This window comes from Dermochelys coriacea, chromosome 8, assembly GCF_009764565.3.
Source record: "Dermochelys coriacea isolate rDerCor1 chromosome 8, rDerCor1.pri.v4, whole genome shotgun sequence".
In the NCBI taxonomy this organism is placed as follows: Eukaryota; Metazoa; Chordata; order Testudines; family Dermochelyidae; genus Dermochelys; species Dermochelys coriacea.
This window is the reverse complement of record NC_050075.1, coordinates 5,184,133-5,200,507: the sequence shown is the minus strand read 5'-3', so window position 1 is coordinate 5,200,507 and position 16,375 is coordinate 5,184,133. Positions and strand designations below refer to the sequence as shown.

Below are 16,375 nucleotides of genomic sequence, written 5' to 3'. Positions count from 1 at the left end.
GGAAAATAAATCGGAGACTTGAGTTTCTCGAGAGAACTCTTCTTGCACTGAGGCAGGAGCTGTCCTTTTAGGCCCCAATCCTGAAATTCAATCCCCCTGTTTACACATATAGAGTCCTACTGAGGTCAGCAGCATGCTGCACAGGGAAAGGACCCAGTGCTACCATATTCTGAGGCAGCACAAGAATACTGGGGCTTGATTGTGCAAAGCACACTGGCCTTCATTCAGCAAAGCACTTAAGCAGCAGGTGCTTAACTCTTAAAGCAGTGGAGCACTCCCATTGAAATCAGCAGGACTAGTCCCATGGTTACAGTTAGACAGCTGTGTAGGTGCTTTGCTGGACTGGGACCAGAGTGCTTAGCATATAACAGAATCACGCTCTTAGTGATCAGTTAATGTTCTGGTTTGTTCTGCTGTCCTTCCCTGCCCAGGAGGAAGTTAAAGATCCCAGGACTCTTCTCACAAAGAGAGATTATGATCTGTTGTGCCCTGAACAATATTCAACTTCTCATTAGCACAGGGTCCTGTGCCCAAACCCAAGTGTGAGCTCTTGTTGAATAATTAGACTCTGCCATGTTTGCTTATGGAGTGACAGGACTGCCAGGGTTTGAACCGATTGCTTTGTAAAGCCCTGTGGCATACTTGGAGTGTGCAAATGGCTTTGTGGAAAACGAAAGTTGCCCCCTCTTCTTTTAGGGGGGAATGTGCCCATTAGCGTAGGGCCTGCAGAGGTCCCTCCTGCAGCAGAAATATGGAGCTACCATTACTCAAGGGGCTCTGCCCGGGGAAGGCTAAGGGTGTGGTCCCTGGGCCCAAGGTGACAGGAATCATAGAATCATAGAATCATAGAATCATAGAATATCAGGGTTGGAAGGGACCCCAGAAGGTCATCTAGTCCAACCCCCTGCTCAAAGCAGGACCAAGTCCCAGTTAAATCATCCTAGCCAGGGCTTTGTCAAGCCTGACCTTAAAAACCTCTAAGGAAGGAGATTCTACCACCTCCCTAGGTAACGCATTCCAGTGTTTCACCACCCTCTTAGTGAAAAAGTTTTTCCTAATATCCAATCTAAACCTCCCCCATTGCAACTTGAGACCATTACTCCTCGTTCTGTCATCTGCTACCATTGAGAACAGTCTAGAGCCTTCCTCTTTGAAACCCCCTTTCAGTAGTTGAAAGCAGCTATCAAATCCCCCCTCATTCTTCTCTTCTGCAGACTAAACAATCCCAGCTCCCTCAGCCTCTCCTCATAAGTCATGTGCTCTAGACCCCTAATCATTTTTGTTGCCCTTCGCTGTACTCTTTCCAATTTATCCACATCCTTCTTGTAGTGTGGGGCCCAAAACTGGACACAGTACTCCAGATGAGGCCTCACCAGTGTCGAATAGAGGGGAACGATCACGTCCCTCGATCTGCTCGCTATGCCCCTACTTATACATCCCAAAATGCCATTGGCCTTCTTGGCAACAAGGGCACACTGCTGACTCATATCCAGCTTCTCGTCCACTGTCACCCCTAGGTCCTTTTCCGCAGAACTGCTGCCGAGCCATTCGGTCCCTAGTCTGTAGCGGTGCATTGGATTCTTCCATCCTAAGTGCAGGACCCTGCACTTATCCTTATTGAACCTCATTAGATTTCTTTTGGCCCAATCTTCCAATTTGTCTAGGTCCTTCTGTATCCTATCCCTCCCCTCCAGCGTATCTACCACTCCTCCCAGTTTAGTATCATCCGCAAATTTGCTGAGAGTGCAATCCACACCATCCTCCAGATCATTTATGAAGATATTGAACAAAACGGGCCCCAGGACCGACCCCTGGGGCACTCCACTTGACACCGGCTGCCAACTAGACATGGAGCCATTGATCACTACCCGTTGAGCCCGACAATCCAGCCAGCTTTCTACCCACCTTATAGTGCATTCATCCAGCCCATACTTCCTTAACTTGCTGACAAGAATGCTGTGGGAGACCGTGTCAAAAGCTTTGCTAAAGTCAAGAAACAATACATCCACTGCTTTCCCTTCATCCACAGAACCAGTAATCTCATCATAAAAGGCGATTAGATTAGTCAGGCATGACCTTCCCTTGGTGAATCCATGCTGACTGTTCCTGATCACTTTCCTCTCCTCTAAGTGCTTCAGGATTGATTCTTTGAGGACCTGCTCCATGATTTTTCCAGGGACTGAGGTGAGGCTGACTGGCCTGTAGTTCCCAGGATCCTCCTTCTTCCCTTTTTTAAAGATGGGCACTACATTAGCCTTTTTCCAGTCATCCGGGACTTCCCCCGTTCGCCACGAGTTTTCAAAGATAATGGCCAAGGGCTCTGCAATCACAGCCGCCAATTCCCTCAGCACTCTCGGATGCAATTCGTCCGGCCCCATGGACTTGTGCACGTCCAGCTTTTCTAAATAGTCCCTAACCACCTCTATCTCTACAGAGGGCTGGCCATCTCTTCCCCATTTTGTGATGCCCAGCACAGCAGTCTGGGAGCTGACCTTGTTAGTGAAAACAGAGGCAAAAAAAGCATTGAGTACATTAGCTTTTTCCACATCCTCTGTCACTAGCTTGCCTCCCTCATTCAGTAAGGGGCCCACACTTTCCTTGGCTTTCTTCTTGTTGCCAACATACCTGAAGAAACCCTTCTTGTTACTCTTGACATCTCTTGCTAGCTGCAGCTCCAGGTGCGATTTGGCCCTCCTGATATCTTTCCTACATGCCCGAGCAATATTTTTATACTCTTCCCTGGTCATATGTCCAACCTTCCACTTCTTGTAAGCTTCTTTTTATGTTTAAGATCCGCTAGGATTTCGCCATTAAGCCAAGCTGGTCGCCTGCCATATTTACTATTCTTTCGACTCATCGGGATGGTTTGTCCCTGTAACCTCAACAGGGATTCCTTGAAATACAGCCAGCTCTCCTGGACTCCCTTCCCTTTCATGTTAGTCCCCCAGGGGATCCTGGCCATCTGTTCCCTGAGGGAGTCAAAGTCTGCTTTCCTGAAGTCCAGGGTCCGTATCCTGCTGCTTACCTTTCTTCCCTGCGTCAGGATCCTGAACTCAACCAACTCATGGTCACTGCCTCCCAGATTCCCATCCACTTTTGCTTCCCCCACTAATTCTACCCGGTTTGTGAGCAGCAGGTCAAGAAAAGCACTCCCCCTAGTTGGCTCCCCTAGCACTTGCACCAGGAAATTGTCCCCTACGCTTTCCAAAAACTTCCTGGATTGTCTATGCACCGCTGTATTGCTCTCCCAGCAGATATCAGGAAAATTAAAGTCACCCATGAGAATCAGGGCATGCGATCTAGTAGCTTCCGTGAGTTGCCGGAAGAAAGCCTCATCCACCTCATCCCCCTGGTCCAGTGGTCTATAGCAGACTCCCACCATGACATCACTCTTGTTGCACACACTTCTAAACTTAATCCAGAGACACTCAGGTTTTTCCACAGTTTCGTACCGGAGCTCTGAGCAGTCATACTGCTCCCTTACATACAGTGCTACTCCCCCACCTTTTCTGCCCTGCCTGTCCTTCCTGAACAGTTTATAACCATCCATGACTGTACTCCAGTCATGTGAGTTATCCCACCAAGTCTCTGTTATTCCAATCACGTCATAATTCCTTGACATCACCAGGACCTCCAGTTCTCCCTGCTTGTTTCCAAGGCTTTGTGCATTTGTATATAAGCACTTGAGATAACCTGTTGATCGCCCCTCATTCCCAGTATGAGGCAGGAGCCCTCCCCTCACAGACATTCTTGCTGTGCTTCCTCCCGGTATCCCGCTTTCCCACTTACCTCAGGGCTTTCGTCTCCTTCCCCCGGTGAACCTAGTTTAAAGCCCTCCTCACTAGGTTAGCCAGCCTGCTGGCAAAGATGTTCTTCCCTCTCTTCGTAAGATGGAGCCCGTCTCTGCCCAGCACTCCTCCTTCATGGAACACCATCCCATGGTCAAAGAATCCAAAGCCTTCTCTCCGACACCACCTGCGTAGCCATTCGTTGACCTCCACGATTCGACGGTCCCTACCCAGGCCTTTTCCTTCCACGGGGAGGATGGACGAGAACACCACTTGCGCCTCCAACTCCTTTATCCTTCTTCCCAGAGCCACGTAGTCCGCAGTGATCCGCTCAAGGTCATTCTTGGCAGTATCATTGGTGCCCACGTGGAGAAGCAGGAAGGGGTAGCGATCCGAGGGCTTGATGAGTCTCGGCAGTCTCTCCGTCACATCACGAATCTTAGCCCCTGGCAAGCAGCAGACTTCTCGGTTTTCCCGGTCAGGGCGGCAGATAGATGACTCAGTCCCCCGGAGGAGAGAGTCCCCGACCACCACCACCCGCCTTCTCCTCTTGGGAGTGGTGGTCGTGGAACCCCCAACCTCAGGACATCGCATCTCATGCCTCCCAACCAGCGGGGTCTCCTTCTGCTTTCTCCCCCCAGACATATCATCTGGTCCACTCTCCGCAATGGTACCTGTGGAGAGAACATGAAAGCGGTTAGTTACCTGTGTCTGTGTTACTGGAACCCGGACATTCCGCTTACCTCTTCTGGAGGTCACATGTTGCCAAGCTTCTTCACTGGCCTCTTGGCTCCTCTGTGCAACCTGCTCTATATCTTTAGAGCTTTGTGCCCCTAGAAGGCTATCCTGAGTTTGGTCCAGAAAATCCTCAGTCTCTCGTATACAACACAGGGTCGTTACCTGTTGCTCCAGACCTTCAATCTTCTCTTCCAATATGGAGACCAGCTTGCACTTTGTACAGACAAAGTCGCTTCTGTCCTGTGGAAGAAAGACAAACATGGCACATCCAGTGCAGGTCACAACAGCTGAACCCCCCCCTTCCATATCACCTACCTACTATGAGCTTCCTCAGATACGTTGGCAAGATGTAAGCCTCACTGGGCTCACTCCAGGCGAACTCCCAGGCAAACTCCTGCTGTGAGCTGCTCTGCTGTCCCCGCTGCTCCGCTGGTTCGCGAGGCTCTGGCTATTTTCAAACAGCCAGGCTTCCCTGACGCAAACACACAGACACCCTAATGCCCGCCCCCTGCAGGCTAGCAGCCAATCAGACACTCACTCAGGCTCTCTCCCTGCCCTCCCAGCAAACACACGCTCGGATACTTCCTCAGCAAGCAAACACACACACTCGGATACTTACCAGTCCCAGGCAAACTCCTGCTGTGAGCTGCTCTGCTGTCCCCGCTGCTCCGCTGGTTCGCTGCCGCTCGGTGACTGTAAACCACCACTTAGGGTCTGTATAGAGCCAGCCAGCTGAGGTAGTAGCCACAGAGTGTCTGTGGAGCTGCCTTCTGTCCTAACAGCATTCTGTTCCAATGCCTCACCTGCGCCTTGGTTCTCCACCCCAAGAGCATTAACGTGTGCATCTTGCAGGAGAGGGAGAGGGCTTCTGCTGTCACTGGATGGGTGTGAGCTATCTTTATGTCATGACAATATTTCTAGGAGGTTCTATCACAGGCTAATTCCTTACCAAATTTCAACACAAGGCCTATTACAGAAGCTGGAGATAGAGAAGGCCTATTAGATCATCCAGCCCATCTTTCCATACCAGTGCACCACTGCTCCCTACAGTGCATTTCCTAGTGCCATCTCCCAAATGGTGGGGCTTCCATCAGCTCCACAATCCAAGGTTATGTCTACACTCAAAACCCTGTAGTGGCATACCAGCAGGTGCACCGCTGTAGGACATCAGCGTAGATGATGGGAGAGTTTCTCCCTTCACGGTGGGTACTCCACCTCCCCAAGAGGCAGTAGCTATGTCAACGGAAGAAATCTTCCTTGCCCTCTCTACATCGCGGGTTAGGACGGCTTCACTACGTCGGACAGGGGTGTGGATTTTTCACACCCTTGCGAGATGTAGCTATTGTTGAGGTAACTTTTCGGTGTACACCATCCCTAATACATCTCTCACTCTCTGGAAGCTTGGATATTCAATGTACATGTTCCCCACCTTAATCTCATCCATCTCTTCAGAAGAGAAGGTCAGACTAGTTTGACTTGTGACCTTCACCTGGAAGGGAACCAGGCTGTCTTCTGGTACTTTTATTTAACTCTTGTTCCACACCGGATAAGCAGTATTGCAATGTAAAAGGCAGTGTGGTCTTGGGAATAGGATACTGATCTGGGACTCAGGATACCTGGGTTCCACTTCTGGCTCTAAAAGAAAAGGAGTACTTGTGGCATCTTAGAGACTAACAAATTTATTAGAGCATAAGCTTTCGTGAGATACAGCTCACTTCATCGGATGCATTTGGTGGAAAAAACAGAGGGGAGATTGATATACACACACAGAGAACATGAAACAATGGGTTTATCATACACACTGTAAGGAGAGTGATCACTTAAGATAAGCCATCACCAACAGCAGGGGGGGGAAAGGAGGAAAACCTTTCATGGTGACAAGCAAGGTAGGTTATTTCCAGCAGTTAACAAGAACATCTGAGGAACAGTAGGGGGTGGGGTGGGGGGGAGAAATAACATGGGGAAATAGTTTTACTTTGTGTAATGACTCATCCATTCCCAGTCTCTATTCAAGCGTAAGTTAATTGTATCCAGTTTGCAAATTAATTCCAATTCAGCAGTCTTTTGTTGGAGTCTGTTTTTGAAGCTTTTTTGTTGAAGGATAGCCACTCTCAGGTCTGTAATCGAGTGACCAGATAGATTGAAGTGTTCTCCAACTGGTTTTTGAATGTTATAATTCTTGACGTCTGATTTGTGTCCATTCATTCTTTTACGTAGAGACTGTCCAGTTTGACCAATGTACATAGCAGAGGGGCATTGCTGGCATATGATGGCATATATCACATTGGTAGATGTGCAGGTGAACGAGCCTCTGATAGTGTGGCTGATGTGATTAGGCCCTATGATGGTGTCCCTTGAATAGATGTGTGGACAGAGTTGGCAACTGGCTTTGTTGCAAGGATAGGTTCCTGGGTTGGTGGTTCTGTTGTGTGGTGTGTGGTTGCTGGTGAGTATTTGCTTCAGATTGGGGGGCTGTCTGTAAGCAAGGACTGGCCTGTCTCCCAAGATCTGTGAGAGTGATGGGTCGTCCTTCAGAATAGGTTGTAGATCCTTGATGATGCGTTGGAGAGGTTTTAGTTGGGGGCTGAAGGTGATGGCTAGTGGCGTTCAGTTATTTTCTTTGTTGGGCCTGTCCTGGAGTAGGTGACTTCTGGGTGCTCTTCCGGCTCTGTCAATCTGTTTCTTCACTTCAGCAGGTGGGTATTGTAGTTGTAGGAATGCATGATAGAGATCTTGTAGGTGTTTGTCTCTGTCTGAGGGGTTGGAGCAAATGCGGTTGTATCGCAGAGCTTGGCTGTAGACAATGGATCGTGTGGTATGATCTGGCTGAAAGCTAGAGGCATATAGGTAGGAATAGCGGTCAGTAGGTTTCCGATATAGGGTGGTGTTTATGTGACCATCGCTTATTAGCACCGTAGTGTCCAGGAAGTGGATCTCTTGTGTGGACTGGTCCAGGCTGAGGTTGATGGTGGGATGGAAATTGTTGAAATCATGGTGGAATTCCTCAAGGGCTTCTTTTCCATGGGTCCAGATGATGAAGATGTCATCAATGTAGCGCAAGTAGAGTAGGGGGATTAGGAGACGAGAGCTGAAGAAGCGTTGCTCTAAGTCAGCCATAAAAATGTTGGCATACTGTGGGGCCATGCGGGTACCCATCGCAGTGCCGCTGACTTGAAGGTATACATTGTCCCCAAATGTGAAATAGTTATGGGTGAGGACAAAGTCACAAAGTTCAGCCACCAGGTTAGCCGTGACATTATCTGGGATACTGTTCCTGACGGCTTGTAGCCCATCTTTGTGTGGAATGTTGGTGTAGAGGCTTCTACATCCATAGTGGCTAGGATGGTGTTTTTAGGAAGATCACCGATGGACTGTAGTTTCCTCAGGAAGTCAGTGGTGTCTCGAAGATAGCTGGGAGTGCTGGTAACGTAGGGCCTGAGGAGGGAGTCTACATAGCCAGACAATCCTGCTGTCAGGGTGCCAATGCCTGAGATGATGGGGCATCCAGGATTTCAAGGTTTATGGATCTTGGGTAGCAGATAGAATACCCCAGGTTGGGGTTCTAGGGGTGTGTCTGTGCGGATATGTTCTTGTGCTTTTTCAACTCCCTGAAAAATTGTGTGTGGAATTAATTTGCAAACTGGATACAATTAACTTAGGCTTGAATAGAGACTGGGAATGGATGAGTCATTACACAAAGTAAAACTATTTCCCCATGTTATTTCTCCCCCCCACCCCACCCCCCACTGTTCCTCAGATATTCTTGTTAACTGCTGGAAATAGCCTACCTTGCTTGTCACCATGAAAGGTTTTCCTCCTTTCCCCCCCCCCCCTGCTGCTGGTGATGGCTTATCTTAAGTGATTGCTCTCCTTACAGTTTTCATAGTAGCAGCCGTGTTAGTCTGTATTCGCAAAAAGAAAAGGAGTACTTGTGGCACCTTAGAGACTAACAATGCTCTAATAAATTTGTTAGTCTCTAAGGTGCCACAAGTACTCCTTTTCTTTTTGCGAATACAGACTAACACGGCTGCTACTCTGACTTCTGGCTCTGACGCTGATTTACTGGACTAGCTGCTTCCTCTCTTGGTTCCTGTTTCGTCTCTGACTCTTTGTCCATCTTGTCTGTTTACGTCTGCCTTGAGGAGTTCTCTTTCGCCTAGTGTATGTGCAGCCCCTGGCACAAAGGGGACCTGATCCTGGCTGGATCCTTTAGATAGTACATGGATTTGTGTTTACAAAATAAATGCCCCTTGTCTTAAATGTTTCTAAATCCGAAACTGTACCAAAGTTAAAAAAGCAAAGTTGTTAATGGTAAAATAGCCTAGATCTTCCACAGAATCCTTGCAAAACGGCTCATATAATAACTCAGGCAATAGTATCCTCCTAGCTATTCCAGCACACCCACCTGACTGCTAGCATGAATTCCTTCACAATGAGTACAGGAATAAAATTCATCAGCACACGCTGAAAGGGGAAGAATAGGTTAGATCATAGATCATAGAGTATCAGGGTTGGAAGGGACCTCAGGAGGTCATCTAGTCCAACCCCCTGCTCAAAGCAGGCACAATCCCCAATTTTTGCCCATGGGCAGAGAAAGAGTATTGGAAACTCAGCAGGAAAGATCAAGAGAACCTTCTTTTCATCCTCAGGCATGTTTTCTGCCTGTCACTCTGAAATTATTTTTTCCCCTCAAGGGAGATTTCCAGGGTATATCCCCCTCTATTGTTTTAAGGAACTGGGCTCTGGTGACCGGTGTGTAGCGATTAGATCCTGGATCCCAAGGGCCAAGTCACCCAGCTCAAAAAGCTATCGATCTAAGACTGTAAAGTTAAGACTTTTCTCTGTAGGAGTTTGCCACCTACTGATTTGCATGTTCTTTATACCCTGTGCCAAAATAGGTGAGGGAGGAAGGTTACTTTAGGGAAACATTGTGTGAACTGCCCACAATGGACAATGCAGGGGACCCCAGAGGAAGAGACTGAAATGGGGGTGGGGAAAGGCTTTAGCCCAGCTGTTGAGCTCCTCTTAGGAGAGGGAAATTAGCATGAGGGAAGGGCACAGTGTGTTTGTGTGTGTGTGTGTATGTGCACGCGCAGAGGCGGGATGAGGAAGGGTTTCTCTTTCTTTCAGTGCTCAGTTAATCCTGCTGTCAGTTGGTGTTAAGGCAGCAGTCTAAACGCCGGATTCCAAGCAAAAGAGCTGCACAATACAGAAGGCAGAGCAGAAAGGAGGAGGAGAGAGAGAGAGACGAGAGGGGGGAAAAAACCAAATCTATGTTTGGAACTGAGGTTCTTTTTCGCCAATGCAAAAGGGAATATGCAGCACATTTTTGCCTTCTTCTGCACCAGTTTCCTAGGGACGGTGTTAGGGGCCAATTTCCCCAACAATATCCAGATAGGTGAGTTCGAGATGCTCCGGAGCAGTGGCTCTCTTTGGGAGCGACTCTCCCTGGCAAGCAGCGGGGGGATCTGACCAATTCATTCCCTTCGCTTGCAAAGAGAGAATGTATATCTGTGTGATATGCAGGGTGGATTTTGATGTGGATAGAGCTGTGTAGGTTGCCGAAGGGATCATCATAGCAGGGACGTAGCAATTCTTCTGGGGGGGTGGGAGGGAAAATCAGTGCCTGCACCAAAAAGTGCCTCGGAAATGGAGGAAGCAAAAAAACCCGTTTGTTTGTTTGCTAAGATAAATACCAGGGCTGGTGCTCTGCATGGGGGGATGGGGGCGGGGGGAGACGGGGAGCGGGATAGTTAAAAAAGGACCTATTGCATTTTATTTTTGGCAAGGTTTCTCGTGTCTAGAGGTGGAGTACCTGGCAGAGGAAACACTAGATCATCTCGGTTGCTGTTGTTGTTTGTTGTGAAAGAATAAGGCCAGAGCTAGTCTAAGAAGATGTTGCATTCAAATCTGTTTTCATTTCATTCCACTTGCTTTCCTTTAGTACTGGCAATTCCCCATGTCTTTGTCTATTGCCCTCCCCCATTCAATAATTTCAGTTTCTCTCATCCCTCCCCCACATTATTATTATTTTATTATATGCAATTGGGTACCACATCTCTGCTCCTCTCTCTCCCTTGTGCATAGGTCTCTTTCCATCACCCCTCTCTTTGTAATGCCAACCGTTTGCTAAGCCAGTGAGTTAAAGCAACTCCTGGGTGAGTCCAGCTGCACAGTTGGTGCATTTATTGCTGTTTATGCTGCTTTGCTTTCCCCGTCCCCTCCCCTCCCAGCCACTCACCCCCAACTCAGAATTTATTTGACATCACAAGCTTTTTTCCCATTTAAAAAAAAAAAGATGGATGCATGCATACTAACAGGTTGGTTTTCCTTTGGCAGCAACATTTAGGCATGAATTTTTTTGGGGGGTGCGCAAATGTCCCCTCCACACTGTGAGATCTAACCCGTGTTGAAAATGTGCAAAGTGCCTTTCCTGCCAATGGGCAGCTCTCTGCGCTGCTGATTCCTTGCTGATTTTCCAAGCAGTCTGCTTGGAAAAGTTGTAATTAATCAATAGACCTTTTTATATTCATTCCATTAGTCTCTCTCTCTCTCTCTCTGCTTCGTTTCCTGACTTGTAAATCAGGATAATAAGACTCCCTTTTACATTTGTAAGGACAGCAAGAAAATCCAGCTGTATAACCATAAATATTAAAATAAAAAGAGTTTGGAAGGAATCTAAACCCTCATGCTCTGGAATATAAACTAACCTCTAAATCTTGGGGGTCAGCAGCAAAATATCCCTGGGGTCAGGTTATCCCATCAATGCCTACTACAAGGTTTCTTACAACTTCCCCTGAGGCAGCTGGTGCTCGCCACTGTCAGAGACAGGACGCTGGGCTAGATGGATCTTGGGTCCGATCCAGTCTGGCAAGTCCTATCCGATTTGCTACCTTGTACTATAATTCCAGGGCTTGCCTGGGATCCTGGCAATCATCTCCGTGGACAAATCCCTTCATGGTCAGATTTTTGACTGGTCTTGCAGGCTTTGTCTGTTGTCACCTGTGAAACAAAATGCTGGTCTTCTCAGTGCAGCAAACTTCATCCCTGCTTAGCAGCAGGTGGCCTGTAAATAAGGCTTAATTCTCCACCTTTACAACAACCGTCTTAGAGTTCCTCTTCCCTCAGTCCCCAGCCACCAATTATTATTCATTCTGAGTCTGATTCTGCTAGCCTTACCCTTACCGAGAAGCGCTTTACTCTTTGAGTAAAGTAGCTCATTTGAATCCATTGGGCTGTTTGTGGTGAGTCGGGGGGGCAGAATCGAATATGGGCCTACAGACGGGTGAGGTACTGTTCTCCACTGGTTACGGGGGCGGGGGGAGGTAGAGAGATGCTGTCCTCCCTCATAAGGATATCCTGGCAGGACTTCAGTTCTTGTCCCTTACCCTTATGCAGGAGGAGACTTATCCCAAATCAGTTGGCTCAATCCATCCTGGCCACTGCCAGGCCAAGGGAAATGTGTGAGCTGGCATATTTTTGATACATGTCTGACATAAGGTACACGCTACAGAAGATGCCTAAGCACATACCCCCTGGTTTCTCATTGTACGGGGAAGTTATGGAGTCTAGCCACATGCGAGTAGCGTTCGTTGAGCGCAGGAGCAGGAGATTCCTGTCAAAAGACTGGTTGTAACAAACAAGCCTTACAATGTGGATGCATTTAAGACCTTTGCTTTGTTTTGTTTTTTCTCTCTAGGGGGATTATTTCCTAATCAGCAGTCCCAGGAACATGCGGCTTTTAGGTTTGCATTGTCTCAGCTCACAGAACCCCCTAAACTGCTTCCCCAGATTGACATTGTGAATATTAGCGACAGCTTTGAAATGACATACACCTGTAAGTAATGGCTTTCCACACTCTCTCTCTCTTTCTTTTGTGGCTTTCATCCTGGCTGGTTTTTCATCTGAAATGAGGGACGTACGTAGAGGGGCTCTTGCTCCTGACTTGATATCCTCCATCAGCTCCATGTAAAGAAACTCTGTACAAGAGATTTCTGATTCTGTTTGTTTTGTTTTGGGACTTGGGCATTAGATATCTCTGCAGTTGTTCATGAGGTGTCTTATATTTTCTCTGTTGATGATTTTAAAGCACTATGTAAAAACTTTGCAGTTACTCTCTCTCTCTTAATCTCTCCCACACTTTTCATGTTGGGGTTTCATTTCAGTTCTCGCTCCCATGTTTGTCATAGCCCTGATGTGACACAGATCCCAATTCTGGGCATGGAATGGGTTACTTAATATGAACACCTCTTTCTCTAGCCTCAGTTTAGCCAGGCAGCATTTCTGGAGGAAGTAACAGACAGCTGTAAAAAGGGTGCTAGATGCAAATAGAGGAGGAATTTAAAACAAGGGACATGCCCAATAATGAGAGAAATGGGAGAGGTCTGGTTTCAAGTTCTGCTGGAATTATCAGCACCATTAAAGTGTTTCTGAAAAAGAACTGCCACAGCAGAACCATGAATATGGCTTAGCTGCACGGTACTAAAGAATGCAGCCGATTGGACAGCTTCTCGTTATGTGCGGTAGTTGGGAGCAAAAAAGAATGTATCTCCAGGTAATATCAGGATTAGCAGCAACAAAAGGAATGGGGGAAAAAACCCGCAGTTCAAAATGGGAATACTGCAGGGCTCACCTCTTTGTATTGTGCAGCCCAGTGCTTTGTTAAAGAGACTAGAGCCTGTTGTGACTTGATGCACAAAGAATTCTTTCATTTGATCCAGTGTTATACTCATTACTTTCAATCCGTATGTGTATTTTAGGACTGGCAGTAGGGACTGGAGGGATATAAGAGAGCCTTCTTTTTGTGATTCCTGGTGCATTGTTATTGGCTAACATTTGTAGTATCCTTTTGATTCACTGAAACACCCTCTCTGCAGTTTAGTCATGTGGCTAGCCAGATTGATATGGATACAAACAGTTCTCCTCTGCTAAGAAATGCACAGGGGGAAAAAAATGTTCTCTTGGAAAAATAACCCAATACGTACAAGTGGAAGAATTAACAAAGTGTTTCTTTGGAGGAAGGAAAGTTACATGTTTCTGTTGTGAGGTCTGCAAACAGAGAGATTTGAAATCCTGGAATTCTTCAGACAGCGCTAAAAAAAAAAAAAGATAGAGGTAATAATTTGGCCACTTTTTCACTGTAGTAGCTAATGACAACTGTAAAGATTTTTTTAATTTTCCTTAATAGTCCTCTCTGAGCCAACTGGTAGGCTTCTATCAAGCCAGAAAAAAAACTATTTCAGGTCAATTCAATGAGACTTTATTGGCAGAACAAGCTAAACAAGCATTGCCAAAGTATAAGAAAAAGACAGACTCCTCTGATATTTGTCAAAGGAGGATACAACCTACCCAGGAGAGGATTATGGGCTGCATTTGGGATTGTCCATTCCTGATCTGGTAGCAGGTAGCTAAGCAGGACCTGTGGAATCTGATCTCAGGTGCAGGACTGTCTCACAGAATACCGTGTCTGACCTTCAGTCCTCCTCCCTCTGTACACCTGTCCCCGATGACTGACTGTGTTTTCTCCACAGCCATTGGTGATGACAGCAGGCCCATGAGTCTTTTCACACTTAGGAAACCCTGTATCATTAGTACACAGGGGGTGTGTGCTGACAAAGGCTAAATGAAAGCGAGCTAGCCCCCCAAAGAGATGGAAAGCTTCACTGGCTGGATGTTATATTTAAGTTTTATGTAGGACACGTTGTCCTAGATCAGACAGACAATGCGCTCCACACAATCCAACTTCATTTATTCTCAGTTTTTTTTTAATTAAAAGCTTCCCAAAGTCTGTTCTCCAAGGCTATGGAAAGCAGCATTTGTTTTAAAGGCACAAAAAGGGAGTTAATGCAGTCATCTAGCCTGAAAATAGGCTGTGATCTCCTGATGAATTCCCCTGCTTAGTGCCAAGCCTAGACATCTGCAGGGTGGAAGAGCAAAGATCCCTTTATTTGTGGTGAATAAAATCCCTAAGTGCTTGGTGGGCCTATCATTTTTTGAAGACGATATACATTTACCGATTAAAGCTACAGATTGTTTGTTTGTTCCCATGGAGATAGAGAAGATGCCACTGTTTCTCTAACTTGAATAACCTGCATCCTCAAATGCTCTGCTTATGTGGTTCATGTACCAAGGAGTCTAGCATGGGACCTGAATAAACTAATAGATCAGACCTTTGCAGCAAGCTGCCTTATGCTAGAATCCAGTCTGCCACAGGAACCAGTGTCCTCGTGGGCAATTCTAAATGCAAAACCAGTAGTAAGAGTCGGCGGTCACTGCAGAAGTACGGAGCCAAGCTAAGTAGCATGTGAGGTGCTGACAAGGTAGCAGCATGTGCTTCAGCAAAACGACAGTGCCTGGTGCAAGAGGACAGCTTGCAAAATGCATTTCATCCACCATTTGTGACACGGTCTACTCTACCTGCCATATGACTGTTTACCCAATAAGGATGGATACGCTCTGTTATCACAACTGGTCAATTCACTCTACAGGATGTAACCAGTCACCCCCAGTGATGGAGCAGGGAACAGGGATATGAAACCAGTACTGATGCACAGAGCTTGCACATCAGTGAGGATGTTGGATTGACAGTTATGATCTAATGTCCCTAAAGGCAATAAACCAGGTGGAATATCCGTCTGTTGCAACTGGTTGCCATGCTATCAGTCAGCGGCGATACAGCATAGCAATCAGCTTGTGATTTCTGATGCAGCTGAGCTTGACATTTATGCTGTTGCATAATTCCAACTCAAAGACATTGGTTAACTTAAAGGTATGTACTGTAAGAACTTTAAACCCCTTATCCTAGCCCTGGAAGAAGAACATTACATTTTTTAAAAAAATCCTCTAAGCCTTATGGAAGTATGAAAATAACCAATGACCGTCATTTAAATTCATATCCAATAATCTCTCATTTCATGCATGTGGTTAATGACCGTACTGGCATGTGAAAATTCACTGGGCATATTCTAATAACCATATTAACTCTGACCCACAAGATACAGGTTTCAGAGTAGCTGCCATGTTAGTCTATATTCGCAAAAAGAAAAGGAGCACTTGTGGCACCTTAGAGACTAACAAATTTATTTGAGCATAAGCTTTCGTGAGCTACAGCTCACTTCATCGGATACAGGATAATGTGTTGGCTTTGTGTTTGTGTCAGTGTGTGTAACATAGTCCCCACATGGCTGGTTTATAGGGAGAATGATGGACTGACCACTGTCATTAGTTAAAGGAGATATTCTACAGCTCAGATGGCAGCAGCTGTATTTGTGTATCTTTTATCAGAGAGACAGTTATTTTGGGAGAATACTAATGTTACAGCCCACCCGACAACAGAAGTATATCCCAGTGAGAGGTTAGTATAAAGGGCAAAATCGTGACATTATATAGCGGGATTTCTACTGGAATTCAGTGGCCCAAAAGGTTTTATAGAACTTTCCAGTCACCTTCAGAGACCCAAGCACAGATTCTGGCTGTGGTTGTAATTGGAAATTAATGTTGTGGTCTCCAGTGAGTTTTGTCTACATCACAAAACCCACCATGTACTTTGTGTTGGGACTGACTGCCCGTGTCCGCTCAGTAGGAGCTGCTGGAGCTCAGACATGAGAGTTATTGGTAGAATTGTGTGAAATGCAGGCTCCTGGAAATGCAGAGTGCTGCAACTTAGGACTCAGCTGCAATTGCCTAGCTAAGTGGAGGACCATGCTGAACAAAAGTATTGTAGTCAGGGATCAAAGGGCACTGACAGAGATGTGTACAAGAAGTTTGCACTCAGCCTGCCCCTACCGAAGGTCAGTTTTCAGCTAGGTTTCTACTAGGTCTCTATTGATGCATGAGTAATCTACTGTTGG

General features: G+C 46.6%; 1 protein-coding gene across 5 annotated transcripts in view; it reads left to right on the top strand.

Moving 5' to 3' along the window:
• Positions 1–16,375, top strand: part of GRIA1 (glutamate ionotropic receptor AMPA type subunit 1) — a 217,983-nt gene that overhangs the window by 37,884 nt on the left and 163,724 nt on the right. For 2 of the 5 annotated variants that reach the window (XR_005294422.2, XR_006283121.1), the window contains exons 1-2: positions 9,659–9,924; positions 12,226–12,363. The exons of 1 other annotated variant lie outside the window; for it this stretch is intronic. Coding sequence is in view for 2 of the 4 variants with exons in the window: in XM_038413281.2 (XP_038269209.1) it covers positions 9,843–9,924; positions 12,226–12,363 (220 nt within the window). In the remaining 2 variants the exon portion in view is untranslated. Of the gene's footprint in view, positions 1–9,469; positions 9,925–12,225; positions 12,364–16,375 lie in introns of those variants that run through there. 2 more of the 5 variants (XM_038413281.2, XM_038413279.2) reach the window with 2 other exon arrangements.